This window comes from Equus caballus, chromosome 14, assembly GCF_041296265.1.
Source record: "Equus caballus isolate H_3958 breed thoroughbred chromosome 14, TB-T2T, whole genome shotgun sequence".
NCBI lineage: Eukaryota > Metazoa > Chordata > Mammalia > Perissodactyla > Equidae > Equus > Equus caballus.
Window position 1 is genome coordinate 42993026 of NC_091697.1, and position 21259 is coordinate 43014284.

A 21259-nucleotide genomic window follows, 5' to 3' on the forward strand; every position below is an offset into this window, starting at 1 on the left:
CCCAAGGAACAGACCTAGCTTCCCAACTGCATCCTGAAAGTGCCACAGGAATATCCCAAGCACCTTAAATTCGACATGTGCAATACCAAATGCATCATCTTATTTCCAAAATCTGTTCTCCCCCACATTCCATGTCTGTGTCAATTGCACAACTATTCACCCACTTGCCAAGCTAGAACCCTGGCAGTTGATTGATTCTTCTCTTTCTCTTTCTGTTCCTATATCCAAACTGTCTCTAAGGCCCATAAATTCAGTGGAATCCTTTGACCTGAGCTCTTGAGCTTAACAGGAGCTCTTTAAAGAAAGACCTCACACACACTCATTCTAGCACTTTATTGGAAACTGGCTGTGCACATCAATGAAAACAGATCAAAGTAAAGGCATCATTTTTACACAATAATATCCTGATATCGGTGCTATCTTCTAACATAATTTAATAAATCCCAGGATGCTCCTGATTTTGGTCAAAGAGCTTGGATGGTCCAGAAATCTCTCTATATAAATATAAATTATAGCATCTAAAATAACCATCATTGTTTTGAGTTAGTTCCAAAAGTCCTGGGAACATGTCTTAAAATGCAAGTCTGTACCTTGGACTGGCGGCAGTGCTGGTGGGAGGGAGTGAAGGGATACACGTTACACCATGGAGCTAATTATAGCAGGAGCCGGGGCAGAGCTCCTCTATGTGGGGCATACAGGGGGATGGGGCCTGGAGATCCCGAGAGCTGCCCAGGGAACTGAGCCACCCTGCATTTTCCAACGTTGCTTGAGTGTCACAGCTATGAGACTCCAGTGCAGAAAGAAGCCCATCGCCCCAGCTTCCTCGGCATTGCTAAGAAATGGCAGAGCCCTCCTCCAGATTGCATAGGGGCAGAGACTGTAGCACAGAGAAAGTCTCAGGAAGTTCCACCCATCTCCCTTCCCCTGCCATGCTCGAGTACCTCCCAAATTAGGAAACTTGAGGGAGTGACACTCAAAGAAGACCACTTTTGAGCCAATGCATTGCTGGCGCCTTGGAATGAAGACAGGGTGGATTTGCTTGGTTTGACCCAAGGAGCATGGGCACAGGCTGCTCTGACCCCACTGTCTCCCTCACCACCTTGAAAGCCATCATCAGCAGTTAGATCCTTTGGTTCTTGAGAGCTTCTCGGCACTCAGCAACAACACCTACATATCTGTGGTGACTTAACTGCTCACAAACAGCTTTAACCTCCACTAAGTCACTGGTTCTCACAAACCTATGAGGTAGGAAGGGGAGGGATCATAATCCCCATTTAAAAGATAAGGAACCTGGAACTCACAGAACTAGGTCCCTTGACCACACAGCTGGCCAGTGGCAGAATCAAAATCAGAACTCAGGTCTCCCCTCGCATATCAAGCTCCAGAGTCCACACACCAAAGTCCCTCCTGCTGCCTTTCTGAGAAAGGGGAAGAGGCATGGGAAGGGGATGCTGTCCTCATCCCTCACCTGCCCCTCCTGGGAGGTTCTCAGACAGCCCCATTGAGGACAGGATGAGTCCGCATGCGATAGATGATGACAGCAGTGGCTGGGCACAGCAACAACGAGGTCATGATGACAATGGTGGCCAGGATGATGAGGACAATAACCCAGATATCCAGAATGTGCTTGGGGAGCACGACTTCCACGGGGACCTGGCTGACGGCATCCATGCTGCTTCACTCTGCAACAGACAGGGAAGAGGCAATCACTGTTTTTGTACCCTCTCCCTGCCCCCTAGTTGGATGAAAACCTGCTCCAAGAGTCAGAAGCTTGGGTCACTTACCAGCTGTGTGCTTGTTAAGGTTGCTTGATCAATAATAATAATGGCCCCATTTACCGAGGACTGTGCTAGGCACTTTATATGTATTTACTCACTTAGTCTCCACTTCAACCACCAATCCTATGAGGTAGGGACTATTATTGTCATCCTTTTTTATTTCTTGGTCTTTATCTTCAGTTATTCTCATTTTACAGATGAGACTCTTAACGTCTTAAAAGATGGAGATATAGTTAATTTGCCCAAGGAGGATCGGTGGGACTCCAGAGCCTCCATCTTTAACTATTAAACTATCATGTTACCTGTCTGTTTCCTCATCTGTATAATGGGAAATGCATTGTTTTTGGTCCTTACCCCTTCTCCCATTCTCCTGGTAACAGGTTCTGTGGAGCACCGACCTACCCCTTGTGGTTTAGTTGGGCCACTTGCCTGAGCACAGCGATGGATATGTGACCTAGGCTTGGCCGTTACCAATCCCCATAGCCTCGATTCAGGGATAGGCAAGCGATCCAGGCTAGGTCAACCAAAGTCCTCCCAGGGCTTTTATGCACAAACTATCGGGAAGGATGATTCTTTCTGCTGAGATTGCTAAACTGAAAGGATGTGAGTCTGGAAAGGATGAGTGTGGGGCTATCTTACCCACATGTGAGAGACTATCCTGGAGGTAGAAAGAGAAATGGAACCTTGATGACTTCATTTAAGCACCTAAACCCAGCCCAATCGGATGCCATCTGCATCCCTGGACATCCCAGATATATGAGCCAATAATTTCCTATTTTTGCTTAAGACAGTGTCAGTTTGATTTCTCTCACTTGCAGCTAAAAAAATTCCAATGGATAAAGATGTAAATCAGTTGTTCCCAAACTTTTTCAATTCACAGTACCCTTAGTGTCTTAGTAATGTTTTCACAGCATCCCAGGACAAAAGAAATACCTGGCAGTTCTGTTTATTAAGTAGTTAAGTTCAAATAACTTAATAAGCATTTATGTCCTAACAAATTAGTAGCTGTCTGAAAAAATAATACACACAAATTGAAAGAAAAAAAGTATTCTTATTTCACTCTTAATCAGTTACCAATGGGATGTGTGCAACAGTTGGGCGCTGCACAACTTTTGAAACTTTGGAACCAGACTGGACAATAGCATCCTCATTTTCTATTCAACATTCATTTGTGCAGTACTTGCTGTATCATGGCAACCACCAAAAACTCAGCTTCACCAAATATAACATCACCAAAAGGAACGCAGTAAGATTAATGTTAAACTGTGTAAGCTATCTTGAGCTAGTAGTTTACACAATGTCTGAGAGAAGGCAAATATCAATGTTCCCGTCAAAAATTTTAAAGATCCTGCAGCTCCCCACGCAACACACACACCTTTCCAGTGAGTTCACTGTGGCTTCCTAGGGCCCAGTGCACGACTTGGGAACCACAGATGTAACACATTCCCTGCCCGAAGAGCACAAGGCTGGAACAGACAATCTTCTATGATTCTAGATCTCAGATCCATAATTCTGTGATTCTAGATCTCAGATCTGTAATTCTGTGATTCTAGGTCTCAGGCAAAATTCCCAATTCCAGTCCTGTTTCCTGCTTTCCCCAATCAAAAACTTTTCCTTTCTAATGCCTTTGGCTTTGTGCCCACTGTTGCCACTCTAAGAAAGCTACTGATTACTGTACCCAAAGTAGATTCCCCAAGGTGTACATACAAAGATGTTTATTTCTGCATTGTTTATTACAGCAACCAACACAACATGTGTCCATCAATAGTAAAATAAAGAGGGTATATCTACGTAATGGAATACCATGCACAATTTTCATTCATCCGTTCATTCATTCATTTAACAAATATATAGTCTTGCTACACTCCAAGCATTGTTTCAAATGTGTTCCAAATATTAACTTATTTAATGGCTATTAAAAAAAATGATGACCTATGGTGAGCTCCAAAATATTTTAAGTGGAAAAAAATAAAGTGCAGGATAATGTGTATAGGAAGATTCCTTTGGTTCAGATTTGGTACAAGTAAGTAGACAGACAGGTGAGGGTGGATGAAGGAAAATTCTTTTTCGAGCAGAATCTCAAGAAAGTGTTAGTGGTGATTACCTTTGGGGAGTCAGACTAGGAGCGGGAGAGGTTTTCGCTTTTCATTCTTCATGTTTTTAGACTGAATTTTCTAAACATTAGCATGTATCACTTTTAATTTTTTTACATTGACCTGGTTGAGGGAAAAACCGGATTTGGGTTTTTTTTCCTTATAATTCTCTGTATTAAAAAGAGTAAATACATACATACACAATTTCAAGTCAAATAAAATTAAGATATGAGACTAGATCAGTGGTCAGCAAATGCCATATGCTGTGCTGAGAACTACGTTGGGACTGTACAAAAAGACATTGACTTCTAGGTCCCATCCAGACTTACTGAACTGGACTCTAGAGGAGATGGGAGGGGGGCTTGTTCCCGTTTCCCAGGTGATTTGAATGTGCATCCAGCTTTGGCAACCCCTAGACTCAAGGATTTCTAAAGCCTCTACAACTCTTTCCAGCACTATGATTTGGGAATTGATTCTGGGTGCTCTGTGGCCAGTCTGGTCAGATCTGGGCAAGTTCCAGGGTGATGGAGGAGCCTCCAGCAGACTCCTGCGGGCTGCAGGATTATCAGGCTGGGGCCTGCGGGGGAGGGAGAGGCACAGGCCGGCCCTGCCTCAGCCTTGGAAACATGGTCACTTTCTCCAAGGTCTAAGGCAGAAAAGCATGAGTCACAGGAGACACAAACTGCTAAAGAGGGATGGGGGTGGGAGAAATCATTCTTTGTGGTCTCCTGGTTACATCAACAGCTAGCCTGCCTTATGCCAAAGGAACTCCACGAAAGCCCTTGCTGGTAAACCCATTAACATCAAACAGTCACTGTGACTCCAAATGCCAGGAATACACAATCCCCCTGGCTGACCTTCATAAGCAAAACCTGTCATTTACAGGAACTCAGACTTCAGGGCTCATCCACAACCAAGAGTCATGGAACACTGAAGCTTAGAACCAGCCTGATTTCACAGATGGCAAAGCTGAGGTCGGAAGGTCTTCCCCCACCTTCAACTCCACCTCCTTCCAGAATAATCATTCAAAGACATAAATCTGATCAAATTACTGCCCCTAACTAAAACAAAACAGAACGGAACAAGTGGATAAATAAATGAAACTTCTTCTGTAACCCGTCTTCTAGACTGCATCAATACTACTCCTGTGCACGTAAATTGTTTAAAACCCCCATCACAAAAACAAATAAAAGCTGGAGCCGCTCAGGATGACAAGGAGGGGCGAGGGGAGGGGGGTTTGGAGTCCTCCTCAGTCAGCAGGGCTGGGTAAATACCGAGAGGCCCCAAGCACTAGAGGTTAGGAGCCCCCTCCCTTCTATATACAATTCAAACTAACAGCAATACTAAACCATAACACAAAAATGTACATTTTATGATGAAATTAAAGCCCTTTTTCTTCCTAACTGAAAAAATTTGAGAAAAATAACGTTTCCCAGTAATTTTTTTGGTGTCTCTGCTCACTTGGTACAACACAGCTGTTCAGCTTCTCCTTGACCTCTTGGGCTCCTCAGAATACAGTTTGAAAACCATAGGTTGTGATGTTCTCCAAGGGCCCTGCCAGAAATTCAGGGTTCTAAGGCCAGCCATATGTGCGGCCCGGCGCTGGAGGGCACAGGGAGCTCTATCTCCCTTTTTTAACCTTCTCAATCCTCAAACACGTGTCCTCCAGCAGCTGTTCCTTCTCATGTGAGAGGGGTTCCAGTCACTCCCACCTCTCCTCACTGTGCAAGAAAACTTTTGTCCCCAAAGTAAGCACTATGCAAACCATATGTTCAGCATCTTTAATGGCATGCTGGAGAAATTTGCTTGAGAAAAAGCAGGACTCGACGTGGCTGCTAGCTGACTTCTGTTTGACCTCTGTTGGCATCCGGGTGCACTGGCTCCTTGTGAGTGCATAAAACCCTGTTTCTTGTTACATCTCACTAATAACCATAGATCAATCTGCTTATCGTTTGCTTTGCAGATATATTATTTATTTCTGATTGATGGGTCACATTGGAATACAGCCCAAACCATTCATGTTACAAATTTAACCTTATCATTGGTAAAAATAAAATGTTTTTGTGACCAGGGCAGGTAAAACAGCAGCCAAGCCTAAACTCTTGGCTTTTTAAACTGGCATACTTTATCTGCTATTGACCTTATTAATAAATAATCAACTTTGACACACATTCAATATAAGTTTGTGTAAGAAGCTGTGTTAACACCACCCTGAGCTGACAAGCAAAGAAGCCGACAGCGTCACCAGCCACTGACACCATCGGGGCCCTCCACCACCAACCCTGTGAACCAGCACATCCTGGCTCCCCTTTAGACCAGAGAGTTTAAGCAATTTAGGCAATTCAGTGGAAAAGTTAATAACCCCAAAAAGATTATTTGTATCCATTATCAAGATCATTATACCTTCTCCAAAAGTGGAAAATTCATCACATCTATCAGGTACGCCACTAGGTCCAACTGGCGAAGGAAAGGGGGGGCCCCTGCTGCCTGCCTGGAAAACATCAACTTTTACTTCTGGAGCTATTTTTCTTAAGCAACTGAAAATCCTTTTGCAAAAAATAAATAATAAGAATAATCACTATTCCAGCCAATCCCATCATATGGTAAATTTTCTAGTTCCAACAAAAAAGACATAAATTAAAATTTCCTACAAGTCAGTGGTTTTAGAACAACTGAATTCAAGGTGCCTAATCTGTGCTATCCATCTGCTTTTCAATCATGAGACTCACTCCCCAGGAAGCAACTTCTACCTCTGACACAGCAATATTGTTTTTGGTTGAGCACTATCAGGATGAGTAACTCTGTCTAGAATATTCATTCGTTGATTCAGTCAGTCATTTGTCACGTCCTCGCTATATACAAGAGACTCTCATAGGAGTTACTATTATTTACTTAGAAGACATAATTCTTTTACTTCCAAGAAGCACAGAGAAGTACCCCTCCCCTTATTTCCTTAAACACAGAATCACACAAGCCAGCATTTGTTTAACAATACCAAGTACTGTGCTAGACCTTGTCCCATACATTAACTTATCTAATCTTCCCAATAAGTCTATGCAGGATACAATATTCTATAGATGTGGAAACTAAAGCTGAGAGAGGTTACCTGCTTAGTGATCATAAAGCTAAGTAAACGGGATTGAAACTCACATCTCCTGATCCTGTATTCACCATGCCACACAGCCACCTCCAAAGTATCCACACAGACCCAGAAGTATGAGCACGGAGTGTGCCAATCCACACTTCTCTTCTAAACCAAGGTCCGACTCATTGCTTTCGGCCAACGGCCATTCTAGATTTAGAAGAGATATGAAATCTACAAAGATCAGGACTTTCACTTCTAGTAATGGCAAACTAGACCATTTTGACCAATCCTCTTACTGAGGACAACTAGAAAAACTGGACCAAAAAAAAAAAAAATCTGCTTGATGGCACTAAGAACAACAAAAGAATGAGGAGTTACAAGGCTAAGACCTGGGAGAAGACAGAAATCCGGGAAGGTGAGCCTGGCATTCGAAGCAGCACTTCCCCTAGCGGAGGACGGAGACTAAGCAGTATTTCTGACAGACTCGGGAGGCCAAGACTACCAAGACAGGAAGAATAAAACCCCCGCATTTTTGAGGCTGGACTTCAAAGAGTACCCTTAGTGCTAAGAGTGAATTAGAAGTATACCAATCCTAGAAACTGCAGCCAAACTTTGAATCATCACAGTCTCTGAAATTGAAATAAGGTTGTTTCCAATCACTGGTACCTCCAGGTGCCTGGCAAAAGAAAACCTACATCCTCTCTAGAGGAGATAATATCACAATAGGCTTCAAATATTTTATTCAAATATAACATCCAATACATAACCAAAAATAAGCAGGAATGAAAAAGGGAAGATAACAAGAACAGAATCATCAGAAAAAACACACAATAGAAAAAGATCTACAGGGGTTCCAGATATTGGAGTTGTCAGACAGACACATACTTTAAACAACCTTGCTCACTCTGTTCAAGGAGAAAAAAAAAAAAAATCCAATTGAGAATTTTGACAGAGAACTGGAAACTATAAGAAAGAACACAACAGATTTTTTTTTTTTAGATTGGCACCTGAACTAACATCTGTTGCCAATCTCTGTTTTTCTCTTCTTCTTCTTCTTCCCTTCCCCAAAGTCCCCCAGTACATAGTAGTATATTCTAGTCCTAGGTCCTTCGGGTTATGCTATGTGGGACACTGCCTCAGCATGGCTTGATGAGCAGCGTCATGTCTGTGCCCAGGATCCAAACCGGTGAAACCCTGGGCCACCAAAGCGGAATGTGTGAACTTAACCACTTGGCCACAGATTTTTTTAAAGAATCAAATCAAAATTCTAGAACTGCAAATGGGAATTAAAAATTCAATGGATTGGCTTAACAGATAAACCATAGCTGAATAGAGAATTAGTGAACTGGAGGACAGATTAGAAAGAAAAAACTTAGAATGAAGCAGAGAGAAATAAAAGAATGGAAAATACAGAAACCTGGGTAAGGGGTATAAAGAAACAATGACAAGGTACAACACACATGTAACTGGAGTCCTAGAAAGAGAGAAGAGACAAAGGGGCAGAAACAATATTAGAATAAGTAATAACTTGGAATTTTCCAAAGCTGGTGAAAGACATCAATTCACAAACTAAAGAAGCCCTATGAAATCCTAGCAGGATAAATAAAACGAAATTCATCATTGGGCACCTTATGGTACATCTGCTGAAAACTAAAGAGAAAAAAATACAGATTATCTTCTAATGAAAACCAATTAGACTAACAGCTAACTTCTCAACAGAAACAATGGAGTCTATAGAAAACAGCAGAATGATATCTTTAAAGTGTTGAACAAAAATAATTGCCAAGAATTAAGACAAAATATGAAATTTTCAGACAAAAACACAGAATTAAAATTTTCAACAAAAATAGCAAATAAATAGTAGAAGAAATAAAGTTTTCTAATTTTCTTGCATTGTCTGGAAAAGAACAAAAGAACCAAATAACATTAGACTTTGTTAAATAAAAGATGCATATTGCAATTTCTAGGGCAGACATTTAAAAGTAGTAAAAGAGACTTTTTTCACAACTTCCAGAGACAATAAGAAAAGGAGGGGGGGAAATAGAACAGGTGGGACAAATAGGAAGCACAGAGAAAGATAGTAGATTTAACCCCAAACTAACAAAAAATATGAAAGTATATAGAAAAATGAAAACAAAATATAAATGGCGCCAGCCCTGTGGCATAGTGGTTAAGCTCTGTGCGTTCCACCTCAGCAGCCTGGGTTCACAGGTGTGGATCCTGGGCATGAACCTACACCACTCATCAGCCATGCTGTGGCAGGTGACCCACATCTAAAGTGGAGGAAGACTGGCACAGATGTTAGCTCAGGGCTAATCTTCCTCCAGAAAAAAAAGAGGAAGATTGGCAACAGATGTTAGCTCAGGGAGAACATTCCTCAGCAAAAATAAATAAATAAATATATACATATATCCTTTATTTTCTTTTTTTTTAACCAGAGACACATGGGGATTCAGAAAGGTTGAAAGTAAAGTATAAAAAAGAAATACCATCTAATCATGAACTGTGTAAGTTAGCAGAGCTATCTTCCCATCAGATAAAGTAGACTTTTAGGCAAAAAGTATAACTGGAGATATTAAAAGAAAAAATGGTTTTTAATTTTTATGACCTAATCTCAGAATTCTAAGGAGAAACAGACAAATCCACAATTACAGTGCAGGAGTTCAACACATCTCTCTCAAATACTGATAGAACAAAAGATTTTTTAAGTCAGCTAGGGACACAGAAGACTTCTAAAATTAATAGTTTTCTACAATATATAATTTCAAATAGGAAAGGACCAAAACTAATTAAATATAAAAAGTTAACATTTAAATTATTTCCTCTGTGAATAACTATATATTCACTTAATGGTACTGGAAGAAAATAACTTTGAGGATAATTACATTAGAATAAAGGGAAGCATAATATATTACAGTTAAAAAACAAGTTCAAAGCAGAATAGTTTTAGTGTGGGAACAGGTAACTTTTAGAACTGATTTCATATATTAAGTCATTTGACCCGACTCAGAAAATAGAGAGCTGGCTCCAATATGCTCCAGCTATAACTGTAAATAGGACATTTCTGTAAAGCAATTGTGGTAAGCAGAACTATAAGACGGCCCCCATAACCTCTGTTCCCTGGTGTTACTCTTGTGATTAAGTTAGGTCACATAAAAAGGGCGAAGGGATTTTGTAGATGTAATTAAGGTTCCAGATTCACTGACTTCATTTATTTATTTATTTATTTTAAATTTTTTGCTGAGGAAGATTGGCCCTGAGCTAACATCTGCTGCGAATCTTCCTCTATTTTGTACATGGGATGATGCCACAGCATGGCTTGATGAGCCATGTGTAGGTCTGCGCCTGGGATCCAAACCTGCAAACCCTGGGGCACCGAAGCAGAGTGCACAAACTTAACCACTACACCAGGCCAGCCCCCCACTGACTTTAAAGTAATCAAAAAGAAGATCATCCTGGGTGGGCCTGACTTAATCAGGTGGAAGTCCTTTAAAAGAGGGCTGAAGCTTTCCCTGAAGTCAAAGACACTCTCCTGCTGGCCTTGAGTTGAAGAAGCAGTTCTGCCAACATCCTGAATGAGTTTGAAGGCAGGCTCTTCCCTAACGGATCCTCCAGGTAAGAATGCAGCCTGGCGGACACCTTGAGGGCAGCTTTGTAAGGACCCGGCTAAGTTGTGCTTGAACTCCTGACCCATGGAAACTATACCCTACAGGGTTTGTTCTTGGAGATGAAACTTCTACAAACTAATGGTATTCTAGAAATCTACATAGAAATTAGACACTATCTAACTTCAACCACATAGCCAACCTTCCATCTTACAGATTGAAGGAAATGACTTGCCCAGAGTCACAAAGCAAGTTACCGGCAGGACTGAGGGGAGCACACAGCCCTCCTGGTCTGCAGTGCTCTTTTAAATTCCATCACTATCCAGTTCGACATGGGAGCTGGGGGAAGAAAGTGGGGAGTCAGGCTGGAGAAAGCGGTGGGAGAGAATAAACTGACAAAAAGAATGAACGCCAGCCAGGCTTCTTGAATATACCTTTTTATTGTGTAAAAATCTACGGGGGTCCTTGAGGCCCAGAGCCCTCAGCAACTTCACAACAGGCAAGGCAGATGAGATGGTTTTCCAGGACCAAGCATACACACACACATACACAAAACAAAAGAGAAGAAAAGGAACGTCCTGGAAGCATCGCTGATGTACGCAGTTTCACCTTTTGTATTTCATCCCTTTGATTTAAGGTCCAAATGCAAATGAATCTAGTGAAGAAGGTAATGGCTAAGCCTTGTAACTGATTTCTTCCCCACCGTAGGTAAGAACATCAGAGAAGAGAGGGAGAGACATCAGAATCCTACCTGTAGTGGGAGATTCCACCAAATTGGGACAAAACCCACAAGCGTATGGGATGAAGGCCAAGGAGAGGAGTGGATGTCCTCGCCTGGGTCCCAGCTCTGCCCCAGCACTGATTTTACCCAACGCAGCTCACTTCTCCTCACGGAATGCCTTCCCTCTCTGCTCAGTGGTAGAGACACCAAATAAACATTTCTTAAATCAACAAATCCCATGCTCCTGTTTTCAGTAGGGCAATGGAAGCTCTCCTGAGTAGAAAGAATACTTGGAAAGAGCACGAAATTCTTTCCTTTACACTCACATTAGTGTGAAAAGCCCAGGCTCTGAGGCCACTCAGCTTGGATGTAAATGGGGCTCCAACGCTTTCTAGCTGACCTACCTTGAATAAGTTACTTAAACTTCCTAATGCTTCCATTGACTCAGCTGAAAACAAAAACAAAAATAGGAAAATAACAGTATCTGCCTTATAGGGTTAGGAGAATTCCAAAAGATAACCACACGTAGTACTTAGCCGTGTTCTGACGCACAGTAAGCACTCTACAAATGTTCGTTCTATGACTAATAATTCCTGGCGGTAGGGACTCACTGACCTAAACAGAAATCCTCCCTTCCTTTAGCTAGAGTTTGCTAGTGTCTCTGACTTGGACCATGTCTTCACTTTATCAACAAAGATGATACATGTTTAATCCATATGAATGATTTTTTTAAATCAATCAGCAGCATGATTGATCAACCTGACCTATTCCTCCAGTCCCCGCATGAAACCAGTAGAGTAGCAATTCAATCTAACTCAGTAAACACCTATCGCACTGTAATTAACCCTGGGGACAGAGGAGTGGGTGTAGAGATAGGGATAAATAAATACAGTGTTTGACCTAAAGAAGCTCATTCTCCTCTGCAGGAAAACAGACATTAATTACAATAGCTAATGGCAATACAACGCAGAAATGCTACACTGAAGGTAAAACCACAGAGCAGAGGAAAGGAGGAGAAAGAACATGGACTCTGGAGTTAAGAGGATCTTGATTTGAATAGTGCTTTCCACCCTTATTAGAGGTGTGACTTTGGGCAAGTTATCTAAAATCTCTAAACCTCAGTCTTCTCATCTTTAAAACAGGGACACTAAAAGCAACAAATTGTAACATCTATTGTGAGGATAAAGTGAAACAACGCATATAAAGTCCTGGAAGATCATAGATGCTCCCCAAAATATTAATCCTCATTTCCTTGTCTTTGTCTAAGTAAAACAGAAAACTTCACAAAGAATAGGGCGTTTGATATGGGCATTGAAGATAAGCAGGCGCTCAAAAGGGAGAAATGAGGGAGAAGGCAGGTTGAACAGAACAGATGTCATCAACAAAGCCCAGAAATGATGAGACACATGGTGTGCAGGAAGCATATGCAGTCCTTGTGGCTTTGGCCGAAGGCTTAACCTCTCTCAGCTCCAGTTTCATTTGTAAAATGGGAATAGTAATTAATAATAGTAAGTAATTCTTTGGGATACCATGGAAGTTAAATGAGCTAAAGCACATACAGCGCTTACTTAGGACAATGCCTGGTACACAGTAAGGGCTTCAAAAACGTTAACCTGAGCTAGTGAACACAGCATGTCTCCTAAATTCTAAAAGAGTTCATTTTCCAGATTGAAGGAAACCACCATTACTTCGGGCGCCATTACCGCTCTGAGTCTGATCTAGGAAACCACAGTAATAGTTTCATCACCAAATAGCCTTTGATCGTCTGTCCCAGCTTTGACCCTCCACCGGAAATGCACACCCTCCACCTCTGAACTGCAGCTCACAGTTAACTTTTGAGATTGCCAATGGTTATCCAACCGGTTTTACCACCAAGGAATTCACTGAGGAAGAAGGCAATAAAAGAAACGACTTCCTGCTGGCACCAAACTTAATTATCCCAAAGTGGGAGAAAAGGCAGAGAGAGGCAGGTGGCTTCCTGCAGGTGTGGCCTTAATCCAGCCCTGCAGAGTGCTGAGCAGACAGTGCTGCTGATGCTTCCTTTCTACCAGACCCGAAGGCCAGAGAGGAGGCAGCTAGAACCAGCTCTGAGTCACTGATGCTGGGGGTGTCTCTTCAAGCATCTTCCAGAATGTGAACAACGAGGCTGATGGTTCCCAGGGCAGTAGACTTGGGGGTTTACCAGCATTGCCCAGCTTATAGGACCCTTTGCTAAGGTTCTACCCTCAGAAGGAACTGGAGAGATTGTCAGAGAAGAACGGGGCATTGATCCCAGACAGAGAGGGCAACTCAAGTACAGAGAAGGGGCCCCACCGGCCACCTAGGAGCCTGAGGCACCTAATGACCTGTGTCTCAAGTGCTGATCCCAATTCAAGACCTTTGTGCTTGCTGTTCCTTCTTCAAAGAATGCTCTTCCTCCCAGATTTTCCTTTTCAACATCCAGTGTCTCAATGTCCATGATCTCAACTAAAATGTCACCTCTTTGGAAAAGCCTTTCCAGACCCACCCTGCTGAATCACCACCATCCTCTCTCATACCTTGTTTTATTTTCTTCATATACTTTGACAATTAAAAATTAGCTTGCTTGCTGGTTTTGAATTGGCCGTCTTTGACCACTCAAATGTAAGCACAAGGCGAGCAGCAGTCTCGTCTTTTGTTCACTGAGGTGCCCTCAGCATCTATCACAGGCCCTGGCACACAGTAAGTGCCCAATAAACGTAAGACTGATGAAGGAATGAATATGGACAGACTGGGGAACTTCAGATTTGAGCTTGACTCCTAGAACCTCCTTGGTGGAGGGTCAGAAGGGATCCTTACCCCTGCAGAAGTCCCAATGACCCTAAAAGTCACAACCCTATCTCTAAAATAAAATGACATCCTCTGACTTGATTTCATGGGGGCTCTCTGCACATTCAAGAAGGATTACGGGATAGACAAACTTTCTTGCCCAGCCCACCCTGCACGTACTGGGCAGGGGAGGACGGGTTTTCCCCCTTGCTGACTTGCTTGGGCTGGTGAGCTCAAATTCCAGTTATGACACTCTGTGCTGAGGAGCTGTGCACTGAGGTGGGTGTAGGGCTGGGGGAGTTGCTGCCCCAAGTATGAACCTTTCTTTCCCTGTTCTCAGAAGAGGACAAGGATGCTGATAAAAGGGGAGAGGATTTCCCATGCCAAGTCCAGTGTCAATGGCCTCATCCCAGCCTCACACTTACTCCCAGAAATAGTTCTCCTCCCATTTTGTAATAGTCAGCCTCAAGCATGTATCAACCTGGCAAAGAGTCCATTTCAGCAGAGACCTTTGTCCCAAAGAAAGGGGCCAGCAGAAGGAATGGGCAGGACACACAACTATCAAAAATGCAAAATGAATCAAATCGGAGGCCTTTCTCCGATGACCCAAAGTCCCTGAGGAATGCTCTGTTCTCATTTTACCCCAAATTGGCTTCTGTCTCCTCTAAAATTCTTAACAGTAAAAAGATTTGTTCCCTGCCTAAGTTTCTATCTGACCCTCTGTGCCTGGAAAGATGGAAAAACACTAGGATATTTCAGAGATCAGAAAGCAGCCAGAGCTGTTCAACACTGCACATACCATCTGACCCAGCCAATCACAGAGTCTTAGAAACCAACAAGGAGCTGGCAGAGGAGAAGCCCAGGCCAAATCCACAGCATCCTGTTTAAGCCTCTCGCATCCATCACTGTTATTTGCTGGTGACTAAGGGCCTGCTGCGTGCTGGGCTGTCCATGAGGTGGGCTGAGAGGCAGACTCAGTGACCAAGCTGCAAGGCACGGGAGTGGGGTGAATCCCTATCTTGCTGTGTGATCCATAACAAGTCACTTTCCCAAAGCGGGCCTGACTGCATATGGTGGGCAGAATAAGGTCCCCTCAATGATGTCCATGTCCTGGGCCCTGGAAGCTTGATTATGAAAAGGGAAGCATGACTCAGAAGGCAGAGCCATGAGAACAGAGGCAAAATGGACTTTGCAGATATGATTAAAGTTAAGGACTTTGAGATGGGGAGAGTATCCTGCATTACCCAGGTGAGCCCAGTCTGATCACACGAGTCTTTAAAAGTGAAGAGGAAGGCAGGAGAGTGGATCACAGAGATGCAACATGAGAAGGACTCGACTCGCCACTGCTTGCTTTGTAGATGGAGGAAGGGGACTATGAGCCAAGGAATGAGGGGCCTGCAGAAGCAGGGAATGACTCTCAGCTTATAGCCAGCAAGAAAACCATGACCCAGGTCCTACAACCACAGGAACTGAATTCTGCCAACAACTCAAATAAGCAGGGAGCGACTCCCCCTTAAAGATCCAGAAAGACACACAGCCTAATGATGCCTTGATTCTATGCTAGCAAGACCATACCAGACTTCTGACCTACAGAACTGTAACAGAATGAGTTTGAGTTCTTTAAGCCACTAAACCGGCGGCAATTTGTTACAGCATTAGAAAATGAAATCACTGTGTGATCCTGAGTAAGCCCCTCTTTCAAACTGGACCTCAGTTTCCTGTCAGTCCAGTTGTTAAGGAGGGTCTCTAAGAGTCTCTAAGGGTCCAGCCAGCTCTCAAAGACTGACGCTGCTCTCCTGACGTCCTGTCTCCCCCAGAGCCCCACCCCAGCTCCAGGACAGTCTTGGGTTGAAGACTATTAAAGAAAAAATAGAAAGGAGTGAGGGGAAGAGAAGATTAATCTTTAGAAAGCCCCAAGGTGTTTCTAAGAGGCCACCCAGGGCCACTCCTAGATGTATGCCATTCTCTCTTAAGGTTCATCTTCCATTTCTCTAGTGAGTTGGGAGGGTATTAGGGTCCCTAGTAACTCACTAGTCCAGTGGCTGTCAAATTCTCATTTAACTTCCCCCAGGTCACCCTGCTAGTAAGTGATAAAGGCAAGATCTGAACCCAGATCCCCTTAATTCCAATGGGCCCTGGAGCCAGACTGCCTGGGTTCAAATAGCAGTTCTGCCACTTACTTCCTGTGTGTTCATGGATGAGTTACTTACTCTCTCTGGACCTCAGTGTCCTCATATATAAGATGGATGTAATGAAGGCCCCTACCTCATAGGATTCTGGTAAAGACTAAATGAGTTAATACACGTAAAATGCTTAGAATAATGCCTGGCTCATAGTCTGCACTTGGTAAATGTCAAGTATGATTATTATTACATTATTCAGCTCACCTGGTACTCAGGTGGGGCAATACCAACACTTACTCCTTTAAACTATGAGTGTTGAGTACATGTGTCTATCTTTTATACAACTGCCAATGGTGGCAGTGTAAGACCAGCCAAGACAAAGATCCTCTTTCCTTGGAGACATTTCCTTTGTTTGTATATTTTAATCTATGGAGAAGAAACAGAAGCATGTTTTTTAAAGACAGATCAGAATATGGCTGGGAAAGCATCTGAGGCTGTGTCCGCTTCTTTATTCCCTTCGTCTGTCACCCCTGGGCCCAGTATGTGACCCAACCACATTAGGCACCCAAGTCTCTAATTTGTTTTTTCTCTCCGACGTCTCACCACAGCTTAGTGACTCTCGGGCTGCCCCAGAGAGGGGAAATCCCCAGACGTTTTATGTAATGGAGCCCACTGCGCTGACGCCCTGAGAGGTCAGTGTTTGGAGGATGTGATGGAGCGCGACCTGCAGCCTCCAAGGCATGATTCATAATCAGAACAGCTGGAAACAAGAGGTCCCTGCTGGAGTGGAAAAGTGTTGCTTCTTGGCCTTTTGGTGGTTACTAGAGAAGTACGTGACGTCCTGAAGCTCAGCTGGGCTCTCCCATACGTTCTCAGAGGATTGCTCAGAGGACTGCCGAGTGGCCTGCATAACCCCAAGAGCACATCACACTCAGCCACAGACACCCATCTGATCTACCCTCAGTTCCTCGTTTTGTAGATCGGGAAGGCGAGGTCCAGACAGCCGAAACACCTCATCAAGGTAACAGAGTGTCTCCTGACTCCCAGAGAACAGGTCTTCCTACCCCCTCCCCCACTCCCTCAGGAATTCACATCTCTCTTCCTATTTACCCACTGCAGTGGTACCACAGATCAGGGCAGACGCTCAAGGAATCTTTGATCCTTGAATGAGTGATCAGCTTTCACCACTATAGCCCAGAGCTTCGAGGAGCCTATAAGCAAATGGGAGGCTCGTGAGTCCCCCCAGGTGCCAACAGGACTAGCGCCTGTCAGGTGGAAACCAGTGGAGCTGATGAATAAGAGCCCAGCCAGGCCACTCAATCAGTTGTTCAGGTTTTCATGGTTTACATCTCCCATCATTCCCCTCAGTAAACAGTACTGAGCGCCTACTGCCAGGCCCTGTGCCAAGAGCTGAGGATGCCTCAGAGGTGACCACAGCTGGACAGTCCCTGTCCTCAAGGAGTTTGTGGAGGGGGGACACGGGCGCAAAAGAACCGGCGACTCGAACAACCAAGTCTTAAGAGGCAAAAGGAGGAGAAGGAGGGAGTTCGGAAGGAAGTCTTCACTCCAAGATACTTTGCACAGCCCCTTTCTCACTTGATTTCGGTATGCAAAGGGTATTTTCTCCATGTCACAGATGGAGAAACAGGCTCGGAGATAGGATAGTGAAACTGCAAGTGACAGACCAGGGCTGGAAACCACCACCCCTGACTCCAAACTCTGGCGCCTTCTACGCGGGGCTTTGAGAAAAGCGGGGAAGATAACCCTCTGCTCCGCGTGGTGCAAAGACCCAAAGTGCCAGCGCAGCGCCCAGGGCGGGTGCTCAGGCCCAGGAGCTGAACTCTGATGCCACGCCTGGAGAGCAAAGGGGCGGCAGAGCCTCCTCGAGGAGGGGGCGCGCTTCCCGAGGAAGCAGGAGCAGGGAAACCGGAGAGAAGCCCATCTCCTGTGGGGCTGGGGCTCACTCATCCAAGCTCCAGCCTCCCCGGAGATCCAGATCGCGTGCAGAAGGTGGCTGGAACTTAGGGGCTGAGAGAAGGAGAAAGGGAAACGCAAAAGGGATCCAGGGAGAGAAATGAGGGAGAAGAGTGGATGAAAGAGAAGAGTTGGGAGGGCCCTCGGGTACAGGGCAGCCTCAGAGCCGGAGCCCCACGCACGACATCCAATGGCCCCGCTCACCTCGGTTTCGTAGAACTGGCTTTAAAACCTGGGGTTCCCTCCGCAGACAGATCGCGCTGAGTCTGCGGAAAGTTCCTGGGGCGGAGACGGCTCGAGCGCTTCTCCACGTCCCAGGGACGGCACGGCCTCTGGCAGCGGGAAGCAATCCCCAGCTCTGCAGTCTCCGTCCGGAACGTGCCCGGGTTCCTCGGAGCCCCGGGGAGGCGGGAGCGCGCAGGAGAGGCCAGCACGCGCGCGCTCCCCTCCAAGGGCTCTGGGACAAGCGGCCGCCAGGGACCGCCCCAAAAGCCCCGGCCCCCGGCCGCCGCCGCAATTCTGCTCAGCTCCTCCTCCAGCCTCCCCCGCACCCTGCGGGTGAGCAAGAGGCCAGCAAGGGAAGGGAGAAACTGGGGCGTCTCAGGTTCCCCTCGCAGCCTGTCACGCGCTCGCCGCCTACCCCTGGGCAGATCGCTTCGCCTGTCGGGGGTCTTCGCACCGAGAAGGTTGACCTAAAATGTGTCCTCCAAGATCCTTTCCAGCTGTAGTCTACACATGGGAAAGTCTAGCCATTGGGTTTGGATGGAGGAGCCGGCACTCAGGGTACCTGCTTTGCAGTGTACTGAGTGTGGACTCCTTAACAAGAGGCTTCCCCATCCTGCCTCTGTTTCGTTCTCTTTAAAGTGGGGGTAATAACGCTTAAACGGTAAACAGCGGTTGATGATTAAGTACCTAGGAACTAAAGTTTTTTTCCTTTTTTGCAATTACTGATTATAGCCTTTAGCCATTGTTGACTGTGCTGCTTAGGCACTATGCTATCTGACTCCCACTAGGCGCCTATAGATAACATCTCCCTGGAGCCTGAGTCACCATGGTAATGGGTATGTGAGCTGTTTCTCAGGAATTAGAACTCCTGGTCCACTTCAGGCTGGTTGAGACCACCAACTCATCAACCAGGCCCACGCAGATGTCCGATAGGCGACCTTCTGACAATAGACTAAAAACTCCCCCCTCAGATCGTGCTAACACTGCCATTTTGTGAACATGGGTCCTATGAAGAGCATGAAGTCTGACTGCGCTTGCGCAGATCATCAATTACCTCACCTTTCCTCACCTCCAATCACCTCTCTCCACATTTCAGACCACCTTGCCCTGCCACCCTATAAATATCCCTGAGTCCTTATTTTCAGGGAAGCAGATTTGAGACTCATTCTCCCATTTTATCACTTGGCTGGCTTGTGATTAAACCTTCTCTCTGCTGCAATCTCGTTGTCTCGGTGTTTGGCTTTCCCCGCCACAGACGAAAACCAACCTGGTTCGCTAACACCTGTCTCCCAGCCTTGCGGTGAGGGTTGACTTAGAGGACCAGTGTGCAGCTGGTTGGCTGCCCGCTGTAACATGCCTCTGAGCATCCTATTTTGTGATAACAGTGACCTGACCCCATCCAAGGTATCCACTGCCCAGCATCCAAGCAGCTTCCCATGCCCCATCTCTTCCAGCTTCCACATAGGACAATGCCAACTCTGCAAGTGCCTGCCTGCTTCTGTGGTCCGCAGAGGGAGGGGGACTACAGGTCCCTTCTTGGCACCCACAATATTTAATTCAGTAGTAGAGTTTTCTTCTGTTTTACTCTTCTGGAAAAAAAGGAGTGCAGGTCTTGAGCATCAATGGAGTCTTGGAGTCCAGGTGTGTTTCAGTTTCTTTCTTTCTATTTTGTCCAATAAATATGTTAAGAACCATACTGCCTTACCCAGGCCTAAATGTGATATGGTGCAGGCTCTGAACTTACCAACTAATGTTTTCTCTGAATCAGGGATGAGGCCAGCAGAAATGACATCTAAATCATCACTACCAGATGCCAGTTTTTCAGAGGGAAGACAACTAGGATGAAGGAGATTGACATGAGAAGTGATTTGACAAAAATTACAGGAATTGTCAGTCAAGAACATGTTTTAATCAAAAGAGAAGTGCGGGATCCTAAAAGCAAGTACCATGCAATTTTGAATAGTTTACCACAAAACTCTTGACAGGGGAGGGACTGGCCCAGTGGCATAGGGGCTAAGTTCATGTGCTCTGTTTTGTGGTTCAGGGTTCGCAGCTTGAATCTGGCCAGGGACCTACACACTGCTTATCAAGCCATGCTGTGGCGGTGTCCCACATACAAAACAGAGGAAGATTGGCACAGACATTAGCTCAGGGACAATCTTCCTCAAGCAAGAAAGAGGAAGACTGGCAACAGATGTTAGCTCAGGGCCAATCTTCCACACCAAAACAAACAAACAAACAAACAAACAAAAATCCTCCTAAGCTTGGCGGGGGTTGGGGGGGCGGGAGTTAAAGGAGGACAATCTCAATTTAATACAAAATGTTCCCTGGTTAGTGGTTGAGGATGGGGGTTCCTTTGGTTGGGAAAATGGTCACTCATGTGCCATGTGTGAATACTGGCTTCCCTCTGAGAGAATGCAGAAGCCCAGGACTGGAGCCAGCACAAGCCAGGCTTAGTCTGCCTTTCCCATAGTGATTTGCCCAGGCACTCTAAAGGCAAGCCAAGGCGTCAGCCCAGTGGCACAGCAGTTAAGTTCGCATGTTCTGATTCGGCCACCCGGGGTTTACCGGTTTAGATCCCGTGTGCTGACATGGCACGGCTTGGCAAGCCATGCTGTGGTAGGCATCCCACATATAAACTAGAGGAAGATGGGCATGGATGTTAGCTCAGGGCCAGTCTTCCTCAGCAAAAAGAGGATTGGCGGCAGATGTTGGCTCAGGGCTAATCTTCCTCAAAAAAAAAAAAAAAAAAGTAAGCCAAAAGATGAAGTTGGAATACCCTATGGGAAGCATACTATGTTAGGTCTGATGTCTCAGCTGGGCTGATTTTGCCAAGAGGGCTTTGGAAGGGAAGAATAAGCAATGCTG

The 21259-nt window shown here is 45.0% G+C and overlaps 1 protein-coding gene across 2 annotated transcripts in view; it reads right to left on the reverse strand.

The window, feature by feature from the left end:
* Positions 1-318: 318 nt before the first annotated feature.
* The window catches only part of SMIM3 (small integral membrane protein 3), a 44466-nt gene continuing 23525 nt past the window's right edge, over positions 319-21259 (reverse strand). The window contains exons 1-2 of one of the 2 annotated variants that reach the window (XM_070234003.1): positions 18371-18509; positions 319-1682 (exon numbers count right to left, since the gene is read on the reverse strand). In XM_070234003.1, coding sequence (XP_070090104.1) covers positions 1489-1671 — 183 coding nt within the window. In that variant the 5' untranslated portion in view covers positions 1672-1682; positions 18371-18509 and the 3' untranslated portion in view covers positions 319-1488. Of the gene's footprint in view, positions 1683-18370; positions 18510-21259 lie in introns of those variants that run through there. The other variant, XM_023617398.2, reaches the window with a different exon arrangement.